The sequence below is a fragment of the Poecilia mexicana genome, unplaced genomic scaffold (assembly GCF_051168715.1).
Source record: "Poecilia mexicana isolate PSO_F unplaced genomic scaffold, ASM5116871v1 scaffold_3, whole genome shotgun sequence".
Lineage (NCBI taxonomy): Eukaryota > Metazoa > Chordata > Actinopteri > Cyprinodontiformes > Poeciliidae > Poecilia > Poecilia mexicana.
Window position 1 is genome coordinate 27,394,987 of NW_028263372.1, and position 13,948 is coordinate 27,408,934.

Below are 13,948 nucleotides of genomic sequence, written 5' to 3' on the forward strand. Positions count from 1 at the left end.
CGTTTTATTCCATTACGACCAGAAGCTTTATGTATCATCATGGGATTTTATGTGGTAGATAAACACAAGGCAGCTCATAAAATGTGAAATGGAAGTTAAATGGTGCATAGTCTCTCAAAATTGAACACATTAAAATCTAACAAATGTGCCTGGATTTGTATTGAGACTTCTAACTTTGAAAGCATTTGGCTGTGATGGACTCTATTAAAAGAGAAATCAGTTAGTCAATATATGTGTCATTTATTCTTAGTGTAGCTTATAAATGTAACTTTGTGGTTGTTACATGAAATTTGTGAGAAAGTCTGAGTAACATTTTTGCATGGCACTTCAAAAAAACATTGCTATACAAGCATCGGCCTTCGACGTCATTATGCTGCACGGCTGTCTGACTCGGTCCTGAGGATGCTCGTGTTGTACTCTTGCAGATCCACAATACTTCAGCAGCAGTTTAACCGTGTGGGTCAGGTGAACCAAAGCTCCGTGGCGTTGCCGGGGGTGATCCGCTCTGGCTCCATTGGCACCGAGTCGCTCAGCATGGGCACCATGCCGTCCCCTCAGCAGCAGATCACCATGGGTCAGATGCACCGTGGCCACATGCCTCCACTGGTACGACATTAGATGCTGTGTTGTGTCTAAAAGCGCTTAACTGATTTTTGTTTTTGTTTACATTTCATTTCTCATTATTAGTTTGCAATATGCCACCTCAGGAGACTGAAAGCTAATTAACTTATCATGAATTGCTTGTATGCAGAGTTCAGCGCAGCAGGCTCTGATGGGAACCATCAACACCAGCATGCAAGCTGTTCAAAAAGCCCAAATAGACCTGGGAGAGGTTGACGACCTCCCACCGCTGGGGCAGGACATGGTAGAGTCACGCTCTCACACCCAAAGGAGCATTAAGTGTTTATTCACAGCAGCGACGAAACCTGCTGAATGAGCTCACGTCCCAAAAAAAATGTCTGCCATCTCCGCTTTAGGCCTCCAAAGTGTGGATCCAGAACAAGATGGACGAATCGAAACACGAGATCCACTCGCAGGTTGACGCCATCACTGCAGGAACAGCTTCTGTTGTGAACCTCACAGCCGGTCAGCGCTTCTTGACTCAACAGAAATCATATTGGCTTTTTTTTTGTTGTTGTTTTTTGACTGTATCTCTAGCATTTCTGAAAAAATATGTTGTTTTTTTTTTTTTTTTTAGGAAGTCCAATTTTTTGTTAAAAGCAATGCATGTCAACAGGCTTAACCCACATTTTTTACTAGTGCGTTTAAGGCATGGTGTGCTCTGTAGTAAAAATTATTTCATGGTGTGCTCTGCAGTTAAAATTATTTGGCCAGTTTGTTTGGGTAAAGTAGAACTTTTCCATCAGGCTGCTGTTTGTTAGAAGCCATGTAAAATCTAATAGTTCCCTCATATCCTGCTGTGGTTTGGAGAATGTGGGAGAAAGTGGCCTGGGAGCCTGCAAATCACTCCATCTCTGATTTTTTTTTTTGCACTTTTTTTCCCCTCATGTCTTTTGTCAACTGTAAGTTTGTACAAGGTCTCGCACAAACTCCCTACAAGTAAACGATTTTGCGCTTTGTTTTACATTTACCTCGTGTTGTCTTCCCGTATTTCCTCCCAGGTGATCCCACTGACACTGACTACACCGCTGTGGGCTGCGCCATCACCACCATTTCCTCCAACCTGACGGAAATGTCGAAGGGCGTGAAGCTGCTGGCCGCGCTGATGGAGGATGACGTGGGAGGAGGCAACGACCTGATGAAGGCTGCCAGGACGCTCGCAGGCGCCGTGTCCGACCTCCTGAAGGCCGTGGAGCCGACCTCCGGAGAGGTGAGAGATGGCATCCCAAACTTTCAGACTTGGATTGGGTTTCTTCTCTTCACTCGTACTTGGAATCTATCCTCTTCACGTCTTCATTAAAAGCACATTATCAGACTGGTGCTGTTTAATTTGTGGGAAACAGGCATCCCTTCTGATTTAAATTCAAGCAGCAAAACAGACTCCTCATCTGTTGTATTTCAGACCTGATGTCAAACAGCCAGCTAAAGGCTAATTAAATTTGTCGCCAAGCAGCTGCATCCCGAGACGACTCGTCTTCTCTTAATAATTCTGTCTCTCTGCTGGTCCAAATCCTAACCCTATTATATAAACATCCTCTTCTGCTTGCCTCCAGCTAACTGAAAATGTCCAGGGTGATCAAAATAAAGATTCAAGACCTCATTAAATCATCAATCCTGGAGCTGGTTTGAAATTACTGCAGGGGACAAATTGTCGTTTTGCATTTTGATGCTTTTATCAAAGCCTGTTTGTGCATGTTTTAATCTTCAGTATTTGTCTTTCAGCCAATTTTTAAAGCCACAAATGGTGAAATAAATGACAGTGATACTATTACAAACCAGGGTAGTAGAAGAGATTTAAATGCGACTCCAGGTCCTGATTGATCTTTTTTCTGTTTGTGTGACTTTAGACCAGACAAACGGTGCTGACCGCTGCAGGTAGCATCGGTCAGGCCAGTGGAGACCTCCTGCGACAGATCGGAGAGAATGAGACAGACGAGAGGTTCCAGGTAACTCATCAGCTTTCGTTTTATCATTCTGCTATAGATGTATTATGAATGTGAAGAGAGAAAAAAGTTTATCAATGCACATATTATTTTCACCGATGTAGCTGAACACGATGCATGAAAAGTAAAAAAAAAAAAAGTGTTTTTTTTTCTGCTTTACAAGAACATTTTCTAAAAGTGCTTGTGCAAATATTTGGTGATCTCTTACTTTTATCTGTGATGGCAGGACATCTTGATGAATTTGGCCAAAGCGGTGGCCAACGCGGCGGCCATGTTGGTGCTGAAGGCCAAGAACGTCGCCCAGGTTGCAGAGGACACTGTCCTGCAGAATCGGGTCATCGCTGCCGCCACACAGTGCGCCCTGTCCACCTCCCAACTTGTGGCTTGTGCAAAGGTACAAGAATGAACATTTTACAAACAGACCTCAGTAAGTCAGAACATCATCTGTAAGTTAATTTGTTTTAGTAATTTGATTTTAAAAATGATGTAGATTCAGTATTTGGTGATTTTCTGTGTTTAAAATATGTTTTATTGGTGGTGTGTAACTTTTCAGAGAAGCTGTATCTAGGGTTTTTATTAGCTGTAATGAATATCTGTAGTTAGCGAATTTACATTAAATGTGTCATTTTCTGGAATGAAATACTGAAATAAATTGGATTTCAAAGCTGTTCTAATTTAATGAGAAGCACATTTATACTAACATTACATAATATTAATAAACTCTGGGCAATTAAGTGAATTAAAGAAAACGAGCATGTTTAACTGTTGGAGATCTTTGTATTTGTTTATTTTTTTGAAAAATGAGTGTATGATGGTGCAGTTAAACACTGTGTGCTCTCATCATTTTGCTCATTGCTAATCATACGGCCCACTTGTGTGTAATCAGTGTAACTGCACTGCTGGCTTTGAGTCGGAACAGTTTCATTTATTAGCTGCAGTGTGCTGAGATTATCCCTGTCCAATCATTTTTTTCTCCTTTTGGATCGTTGATTAGTTTCACTTTACGCTGAAAAAGTGGATCAAGATGATTTGAGTGTTCGATTAACATTAAAACGAGGATTTTCGACGTTTTAACAAGAGGAAAGCGATCCACTCGGTGATGATAATTTGTCCGCTGCTGGTGACAGAAGCTAAATATTTCTCAGTGACAGCTTTAATGCTTTTAACCCTTTGGTTGTCTCAGGTGGTGAGTCCGACCATCAGCTCTCCGGTTTGTCAGGAGCAGTTGATCGAAGCCGGGAAACTGGTGGACCGCTCGGTGGAGAGCTGTGTCCAGGCCTGCCTCTCAGCCACGGAGGACGGGGAGCTGCTTAAACAGGTCAGCTTGATTCACCGACTGATATACAACAAATCTGTCGTTTTTACCTTTTTTTTTTCTTTTTTTTCTGAGGATTAGTTCTAATGTTAACATTACAGGTTACAATGGGGCACCTTCGTTTAATCGAACAGGAAGTTTGATTTGTTTAAAAAATACCAGAACTGGTGACGCTGGTCTTGTTTCCTGCAGGTGAGCGCAGCAGCAAGCGTCGTGAGTCAGGCGCTGGCAGATCTTCTGCAACATGTCCGTCAGTACACCGCCAGGGGAGAGCCAATCGGGCGCTACGACCAGGCCACAGACACCATCATGACCGTCACGGAGAGCATCTTCACCTCCATGGGAGACGCAGGTGAGCCTGAAACAGTCATAAACCAGCAGCAAGACGCTGTAAAATAAACTAAAACTGTGCACATTTCATGTGTAAAATTATTCCCTGTTTTTTTTTTTTTACATACACATGAAAAATGAAGCCAAACTGGTCAGGCCGTAGGGGGCGACGCGTGACTCAGCGGTAGAGCGAACGCACCATTTGGAGAGGTTACAGTACCCAAAAAAAATAAAAAATGATACAGTTAGGCTATGTGTGGGAAATATATGTCTAAGAGTTCTGAGTATAATTTCTGATATATATATATTTTTAATTAATGCAGCAATTATTTTTTTTTTTTATTCTTGCTGGGGAAAAAAAATCTTCAAACACAATACTCCTATTTTTAATGCTCTTCACAGGGAAAGGTGCTTCTTTTAGATGCATTTGATCCATAAATATGCATAAACATCTTTATTTTTCCCACATGGATTCTCTGTATTAACTGAAAGATTTTGATTGTTTAATCTATGTCTGTGTACATTCAGAAGATTCACCAAGTTTTCCACTAAGAAAGGGCCATCTGAGCTCTTGGTTAGTAGTTTCTGAAGATGCCTTGTTGTGGCTGTAGTCCCATCCCGGCCCGTCTTCTCCTCAGCTTTGCTGACACAGTGATGTGTTTGAAGTGACTGCTGTCAGCTGAAAGCACAGAAAAAAGCTGACAGTCATGTTAACAAGTCTGACAGTAGAAAAGGACCAGAGGGAAGGAAGAAGATGCACAAAGAATGTTGTTGGCCTGGAGGTCAAACAAGGAAACGGATCGACCCAATAAGAGAAGTGGGATATCTGATATCTGCTGCAGACTGTCGGATTGAAACCACCTCCTCCGTCCCGCCTGATGGTGAAAGAGAGAGACAGCAACTTTAAAAGATTACAGCAGACTGGAACTTTTTGATACTTTAATTATTTACTTCTGCTTAGGTTCTATAGAGAACCTATGTGGAACTGTGAAGGCTAGATTAAGGGACACGAGATCCAACAGTAGAGATGAACTGGAGGCCGCTGCTAAGCAACCTGGACTTCCTCTAAACCTCAGCCGAGCTGCAGACTGGTTGCTTCCACGTCAGGCCGCATCGGAGCAGTGATTCATGCAAAACGAGCCCCTGGGAACTGTCAGGCGCATCTTTAGTACATTATATAGAGACCGTTTTCTGTAGGACAATTTTTCTGTATTAAAATACGTGTTTTTATTGGTCTTGTGTGAAGTCGGAGAAACCGCGTTTTGGTTTTCATTTGCTACAAACTAGATTTATCAAACTCACTCTGGCAAAAAAAAAAAAAAAAAAAAAATCACTGTTTGTAATAACTCAGTTTAAGTGCCACTTTTATAATTGAATTGCCGAAATAAATGTGCTTTTTAATGACATTCAAATCAATTTAGATGTTCCAGTGGTTTAGTGGATTTGTTGTAAATTAGATTGTTTTCAGCTACAAATTTGACTATATTAATTATAATAGAACCATAATGAATATCTCTGCATTTTGTACCTCAAAAAGTCTCCTGCTACATGTAGCTGATTAACAGGAGCCTTGGTGGCAACAGTATGGCCTTTTAGACTTTTGTTAGACAGTGACTCAATGTATGTGTCCAGTGTTGTCAGTTGTTTGTGGTCAGCTATGTGTAAAGTTTTGAAGCAGGCACAAACAAAAGGAAACGGTTGTGAAAGCGCAGGAAGACATCAGAACGCTCAGATAGCCAAAGAAAACGTAGTCATTGGAAAAGGGAGGGATTGGGCCCAGGAAAACTGGATTCAGATTCAGAAAACTTAACATTAAACATTAACGCTTCAGTTTAAGAAACTGGTACTGTGTGGTTGTTGTGATCACATCTTCTGCACTCAGTCTCTTTCCTCATCTCCATTCATGTTTGTCTGTGTCGCCATGCAGGAGAGATGGTTCGGCAGGCTCGGGTTTTGGCTCAGGCTACCTCAGACCTGGTGAATGCCATGAGGTCCGACGCTGAGGTCGAGGTGGACGTGGACAACTCCAAGAAGCTGCTGGCAGCCGCCAAACTGCTGGCAGACGCCACTGCAAGGATGGTGGAGGCAGCAAAGGTGAGCAGACAGTTACGTCTTGTTTTTTGTGGCAAGTAGATGTAACGTTAAAATAGATGGAACAAATGCAGGGGAAAAAAAAGTATGTTTTGTGACTTCAGATTGTTTTAAAAATCATGAACTGAAATGGTTATTTATTGATGCGTGTCCACTTCAGAAATGTCTCGAGGTTAAAACGCTTTTCTACGGCTTTCATTCTACATTGCAGAATGTTTTCAAGGCCATCTTAGCGACTAATAGGTTGATGACAGGGGTGGCATTTTTCAAAACCGGGGAAACGGCTGCTCTCTGCTTATCTGGTGACCTTTTCTAAGACAGCAGGGAGAAAAAAAAACGCAGACCCAGGAACCACAGCGGTAATGTGGTGTGAAAAATGGGACTCGTAGGTGCAGAAGTCTGCTTTGTCCTGTTGGTGGCTTCTCAGTTTCTTGATAAAAGATGACATTTAAAACATCTGCAGGTTCAAAATCAAAGCATTGTATAAAAAGACTTTTTTTTACATTTATTTATGAATTTGTTTGTTTTGCTTGGCAGCTTTCATTTGTTTTCCTCATTTTTCAGGTCTGGATGGATATAGAAAAATATCCATTTGAAAATGTATATATATATATTTTTTGCTTTTCACCTTTTTAACTATAGCACATTAATGCCTACTTGTCACATTATTTCATATTGATTTGACATGCTTTATCTTTGATCTACTCATCTGTATTTTTATTTCAATCTATTGACTTTTACATTAAGGCTCAATACTTTTTTTGGTGGAACCTACAGTCAAGCGTTAAGTATTGTTCAAGAAGATTCAAGCTTAATTATTTTTTCCCCACATAACCAAGATGTGCAAAAGTTTGCATTAAAATCAAATCTTTGAAAGTGTGGATATTCATCATGAAATATGGTGGGTCTGGTTGCCATGCAGTGTCAGATTTTGCTGCTCAAACCACATATGTTCCCATTTATTATTTCCAATGAAAATGTGACAGCATATGTAAATAAAATCATCATTATTCTACTTAGCTATTATTGTCTCTTCATAAACGAATGTTAACCTTTGCAGAGGCAGACATTTTGCTTGGAAATGGCACTTTGCTGTATATAGACATTTTAGCACTGAATTATTGATAAAAAGCAGTAATTCGGTGTTCAGTCAATACAGAAATAAGCTGAGTCAGTACAGGGTTTTTGTCACTCTTTGCTTTTTATTACATCTCATATTTTTAGAGCAGCGAGTTTAAAAGTAAAAGAAGCGTTTCCTCAGACTTGTCTCCCTCGCTGCTCCATCCATCTGCTCTCTCCCCACATCAGTCTCATTATCTGTCGACAGGATTGCTCGCCGATATTAATAACGCTCCTCTTCCTCCACGGAAATGAAATGATGCCCTCCAGCTGGTTTGCAGAGTTTGATGCCAGATTTCCCACCATCACAGCTGTATATTTAGTTGTGTTAATGAAGGCCGAGGCCCACAGTTGATTTGGCAACTAATTATTAATTTGATTCACTTCATTAATTTCTCTGTGTTGGCTTTTAAAAATTGTCAGGCCAAGATATGCTGTATTCACTTTTAGCAGACATGTAGTTTTGCAAGGTTGTTTTTTTTTTTTTTTTTTTTCCAATCAGGACCTTTGACTTCAATTTAGATGTTTTTTTTTTTTTAAATACTACAGCTTGTCAAACAATAAAACATGGAAATCTTGTCATCGTTTGCAGAAAATTTAATAATTACCCTAATGATTTGTTTCTATGCAAAGCCATGTTCCCAGTTGTTAACTTAATAGCCGGAGGCTTTTTCTACAGCAGCAGGAAGCTTTCTAAGTGTTAGCTTTCAAAAACTCAGCAATCTGCTCTCTTGAATAAAAAAAGAAAAACACAGAGAGCAAAAGGAAAGAGCTCTTTAATATAAACGGATATTAAATTTGACTATCGGCAAAGGGATTATGAATGAGTAATCTCTCCCACCACTCTGACCTCAGCTCATCCTTTAGATATCAGATGCATGTAAATACATTTGATTATCATTAAAAAGTCAGCTTAAGGGTTTCAGGAAAAAAAAGGAAATATTTAATAGATATTCTATATACAACATAATATTTGCTTTTCATAATTTCTGATCTACTAAAATTAGATCAACGATTTTAGCACTTGGTTGTGCAAAATATGCACTTAGCACTTGGTGGGGCTCTTTAGCTTGAATTAATGCATGAATATTTCACAGTAATAAAGATTGGTTATCCCTGTTGTTTATGCAGTTTTTTCTTTCACTTAACTTTCCCATTTAAATGCTTGGATACAGCACTAAACTGTCTTCCCTATGGTTACGTAACCTCACAATTCTGTATTAAAAATGAATCTTATTTAATTATCTAATTGGTCTCATTTAGTATTCACATTAGTAGAGAAACTGAAATCAGGCTTTTCCTTAGCTGTTAGTCATAATCATCAATACAAAGCAAATTAATCCTCGAAATGCATCAGTCTGTATATAATAAATCTATATTGCATATAAACTTCCATTTTTGATAATCTGATTTACTAAGTTGCACATCCCGTGGTGTGTGTTTTCAGGGTGCAGCAGCGTACCCAGAGAACGAGGACCAGCAGCAGAGGCTGAGGGAGGCTGCTGAGGGCCTGCGGGTGGCCACCAACGCTGCGGCTCAGAACGCCATCAAGAAGAAACTCATCAACAGGCTGGAGGTTAGCGAGGCGAAATCAACCTCGAAAACGGACGCATATCTGTCTTACCAAAATATTTTAGTTGTATATGTTTTTTTTTTTTTTTTTTTTTTTTCATATAATTACAAATATGTTTTTTGAACAAACTGTTGGTAATTACATTTATCTGATCTAGTATTTTCTGCAGATTTGCCTTTTGCATGTTGAATTCTCTGCTACATACCATTACTTTGGTGTAATGTTCAACTTCATAGTTTTTAGTTACAGTTTCTATTCTTATGTTTAGTCACTTTTATGCATGCATGCATTATACTTCCCGTTTTAGAAATGAAGCAACATAGGAATGCTTTGAAATAGAAAAATAAGAAGGAATGTTTCTATAGTTCTTTATCCCAAAAGCATGTATTCTGGGGAAAAAGCATAAATATTTAGGTTTTCTCTTGGAAAAACAAATGTCATGTTTTCTAAGACTTTCACACTGAATATTTAGTGACAGAGCTGCGAAATGGCAGTGTTAATACAGGTGTCTGCTTTTTGATTGCATTTTGAACGTGAATATTTTGTTTTATCTCCTCAGAACGCTGCCAAGCAAGCTGCGGCTGCAGCCACACAGACCATCGCTGCCGCTCAGAACGCTGCCGTCTCCAACAAGAACACAGCAGCTCACCAGCAGCTGGTGCAGAGCTGCAAGGTGAGGATTAGAGCAAACAGACGAGTGCCTTTATGGCAGAGGTTCCCAAACTGTGGGGCGCGCCCCCTAGGGGGGGCGCCGTGTCATTGCAGGGGGGGCGCGGGAAGCCGTCTGGATGAAAAAAAAACAAAACATGAACACTGTATGCGCTGGGTTTTTACCTTAAAATGGCCAACTCTCTGTTATTCCTATGTCAATTTGATACAGTAGAGGCTTCCACACTTCCCATATTTGTGTCCTCTGTCACTTCTATCAGCAGTTAAAACTGTTTAATCCGTTGTTAATATGTTGTAACCTGTTTTTCCGAGCCGCCTTTAAACGCAACATGAGCGCTACGACGCTCGCGCTGGGTTTACACCTGTGAAGGAGACCTGCTGCTGCTGGGCGGAGCTACGTAGGTTTGTGTTAGAATCACGGCAGCAAACCAGCAAAACACCAAGAAATTTTCACAGTTTTTCCCTCCAAACTAACCGACTGAGTTGAGTAAAGCTGTTGGATGCAGGTAATGTTAGCTAAAAGATGACTAGCTAATATCAATACAGAACCTTAAGCTTAACAAGCACCTTGTAGGCTACCGATGTTGGTGTCTATTTTCAGCTACGTACATTCATTTTGCCCCCAAAAAATGAATGTACACGCGTCGTTTCAACCAGACAGCCATTTGTAATCCATAGGGGGGGCGCAGAAAATGTTTGGAAACCACTGGGGGGGCGCAGAAGAAAAAGTTTGGGAACCACTGCTTTATGGCATCTGTTTTTTTGTGTGTTTTTTTTAATTTAATAAGTGATCTGCCCGCTTGAGTTTTTATAAAGTCATATAACAGGATTTTAACTGCAGTATTGATTGTGTTTGTGTGGCCACAGGCTGTCGCAGACCACATCCCCCAGCTCGTCCAGGGAGTCCGAGGCAGCCAGGCCAAACCAGAGGACCTGAGTGCCCAGTTGGCCCTTATCATAGCCAGCCAGAACTTCCTGCAGGTACAGCATCCTACGGCCTCAGCGCTCCTAACTTTACCTCCCTAAGGACCTCTGGAAACTTCATATTCCCAAACTCTTCCCCAAATAACTTCAGTCCCACATTAGGAACCAGGCTGAAATTATTAATAGTGCTTCTGTCATGGGAGGTCCCGTTAAAGTAGGCCTGTAACCTCTTTTTTGTTTAAAGAAACATTAATAGTGTTGTCATCTTAATGCTTCAGGGCTGCATGAGGCGAAACTTCTGAAAACGAAATGAGCACAATGCGAGACTATTTCATTCAAGCAAAAATCTTTTCAGTGAGCATTTCTTTAGTTGGAATCGGGGAAAATAAATGCATCTGCTTTTCATTCTGCAGCCTGGTAGTAAGATGGTGACCTCGGCCAAGTCATCTGTTCCCACGGTGACCGATCAGGCCGCGGCCATGCAACTGGGTCAGTGTGCCAAAAACCTGGCCACCTGCCTGGCTGAGCTCAGGACATCTGCACAGAAGGTAGAGCAAAGAGAAACTCGCCAAAACGCCACAGCTTAATCCTGCCAGCAAAAACACAACTGAAACCTTCAATTAACTGAAACATTTGCATTTACAAATGACACATTTTAAAATGTCGGAGCGCCTCGACGCACAGCAGCACATGATTGCCGGAGCTGTATTGGAAGGCTGAATATTCTCTTCCAGGCTCATGAAGCTTGTGGCCCCATGGAGATCGACTCGGCGCTCACCGCCATCCAGACCCTGAGAAGCGAACTGCAAGACGCGAAGCTGGCTGCAGTGAACACCCAGCTCAAACCTCTGCCTGGAGAGTCGGTACGAGACGTTCTCGGCCCAAGAAGAGATGTTCAAGGGGGATTTTCCTCCAAACACAAACCCCCTGCCCCCTGCACTTGGCTCACTTTTTTTTTTGCTTCCACCTTTCTTCTTGCTTTAGTTGGAGAAATGTGCTCAGGATCTGGGCAGCACCTCAAAGGCAGTGGGATCCTCCATGGCTCAGCTGCTTACATGTGCAGCTCAAGGAAATGAACATTACACTGGTTGGTTCTGCAAAATGGACACTTTTTTTGTAGTCAGACAATAATGCTACAAACGTACCTGCTATCTCACTTAGAAGACACGCATCCTGTGGTGACGCATGCTGCTGTTGGGTGAATCTGTTTCCAGGAATCGCTGCCAGAGAGACGGCCCAGGCCTTGAAGACCCTCGCCCAGGCGGCACGAGGCGTCGCTGCTTCCACCACGGACCCCATGGCGGCCGCCGCCATGCTGGACTCGGCCCGAGACGTCATGGAGGGCTCGGCTCTTCTGATCCACGAGGCCAAGCAGGCGCTGATGTCCGACGGAGACGCCGAGAGTCAGCAGAGGCTGGCGCAGGTGAGAAGGTTCGGGTTTTACTCCGGGAACTTATTTTATTTTTAAAAATTGCATTTTCCAAGAAAATGATGCCATTCAATATTTAAAAAAATGAATATTTTGAGTTTATAAGAATCTTCAGGCTCTTTATCTGGTTTTATTTTGCTGCTGATTGTTTTGTTTTGTTTTTAACTTTTTTTTTCTGTGTTGCCTGACTCATGAACATCACGAGCAGATTTTTAGCTAAGCCAGGTCACCTCCTCTTACCTCTGTAAACCCTGTGTTGTGATCCTGCTGTGCGTTCCAGGTGGCCAAAGCCGTCTCTCACTCCCTGAATAACTGCGTCAACTGTCTGCCTGGCCAGAAGGACGTGGACATGGCTCTGAAGAGCATCGGCGAGGCCAGCAAGAAGCTTCTGATTGAAACCGTGAGTCAACATCCCACTTATTGTTTGTTTATGTATTTTTCCCCGCTGCAATAAATGATAATATCAGGAACAGCTTCCATGTTGCTAAAATTTCACTCTCTTTCTGGGGTTTGATCTAAAAAAAAAAACCTATAATAAATCTCTCCTTGCGTGCCCTGCTCAGATCCCTCCGGCCTCCAAGTCGTTTCAGGAAGCCCAGAATGATCTGACTCAGACGGCAGCAGACCTGAACCAGTCGGCAGGCGAGGTGGTCCACGCCTCCAGAAGCTCCAGCAACCAGCTGGCTTCAGCCTCTGGAAAGTTCAGCCAGGACTTTGATGAGTTTCTGGATGCTGGCATAGAAATGGCTGGGCACACACAGGTTGGATTTACTGAAAATCAGCAGCTCCCCCAATTATGTCAAACTTCTCGTAATTTCTCAGTCTGATTATTGCCGTCGATGATGTTGCCGTTTCAGAAAAAGGATGACCAGGTGCAAGTGATTGGTAACCTGAAAAACATCTCCATGGCTTCGAGTAAATTGTTGCTGGCTGCTAAAAGTCTGTCTGTGGACCCTGCAGCTGCAAATGCTAAAAACCTGCTCGCTGCTGCAGCAAGGTAGGACAACTAGACACAAAGAGTCCTTTGCAAAGACTAACTTTTTTGTATTCTGTAATTTTACTACGCCAGGAAAAATTTAGCCCGTTTTTCAACACCTTTTGACAATAATTGACTTTGTTGAACCACTTTTTGTTGCATTCATATTTTCTTCCAGCTTTTCACATCTAGAAATTTATAAATTTTTGTCATTGCTCTTATCAAAAAAGCCTAACCTCATTTAGTGACGCTTTTCTGCCACGCACCGTCACATGTAAGTGAAAACATTTCAATTTGGACTCATCAAACCAAAGTGCATTCTTCCACATATTTGTGTCCCCTTTGTAGCTTTTACAAACTACAGAACGTATCAGCTTGCTTTTTCAAAATTAAATAACTTTGCTCCTTTTTTAAGATGGCCAGATTTATAGAGTGTACCACTAAAAACCTAGTAACAGAATCTCCTGTCTGAGCTTTCAATATCTGCAGGTCATCCAGATTTACAACCCCTGGCAAAAAGTATGGAATCACCAGTGTTGGATGAGCAGTCATTCAGACATTTCATGCTGTAAAACAAACTCGGATCAAAAACATGACACAATATTAAGGTCGTTCCAAAGTGCAACTTGTTGGCTTTCAGGAACACTCAAAGAAATGAAGAGAAAACATTGTGGAAGTCAGTGAATGATACTTTTATTGACCAAACACAGGGAAATAAATATGGAATCACTCAATTCTGAGGAAAAAAGTATGGAATCATGAAAAACACATAAACAAAAGACCATTCAAAATACATCACTAGTATTTAGTTGCACCACCTTTGGCTTTTATAACAGCTTTTAGTCTCTGAGGCATGGACTTGATGAGGGACAAACAGTATTTGGTGCCTACTCTCTTTGATAGCAGTTGCCAGATCAGCTTTGCAGGTTGGAGCCTTCTTGTGGAACATTTTTTTCAA

The 13,948-nt window shown here is 41.5% G+C and overlaps 1 protein-coding gene across 3 annotated transcripts in view; it reads left to right on the top strand.

Moving 5' to 3' along the window:
- tln2a (talin 2a) overlaps positions 1-13,948 on the top strand; it is an 85,106-nt gene that overhangs the window by 50,376 nt on the left and 20,782 nt on the right. For all 3 annotated transcript variants that reach the window (XM_014992036.2, XM_088004388.1, XM_088004387.1), the window contains 19 exons: positions 426-606; positions 752-865; positions 978-1,086; positions 1,623-1,831; positions 2,469-2,567; positions 2,791-2,958; positions 3,748-3,882; positions 4,072-4,231; positions 6,137-6,303; positions 8,867-8,995; positions 9,552-9,665; positions 10,529-10,642; positions 10,999-11,133; positions 11,320-11,448; positions 11,570-11,672; positions 11,800-12,008; positions 12,295-12,414; positions 12,578-12,775; positions 12,872-13,011. In XM_014992036.2, the coding sequence (XP_014847522.1) occupies positions 426-606; positions 752-865; positions 978-1,086; positions 1,623-1,831; positions 2,469-2,567; positions 2,791-2,958; positions 3,748-3,882; positions 4,072-4,231; positions 6,137-6,303; positions 8,867-8,995; positions 9,552-9,665; positions 10,529-10,642; positions 10,999-11,133; positions 11,320-11,448; positions 11,570-11,672; positions 11,800-12,008; positions 12,295-12,414; positions 12,578-12,775; positions 12,872-13,011 (2,733 nt within the window). The remainder of the gene's footprint in view (positions 1-425; positions 607-751; positions 866-977; positions 1,087-1,622; positions 1,832-2,468; positions 2,568-2,790; positions 2,959-3,747; positions 3,883-4,071; positions 4,232-6,136; positions 6,304-8,866; positions 8,996-9,551; positions 9,666-10,528; positions 10,643-10,998; positions 11,134-11,319; positions 11,449-11,569; positions 11,673-11,799; positions 12,009-12,294; positions 12,415-12,577; positions 12,776-12,871; positions 13,012-13,948) is intronic.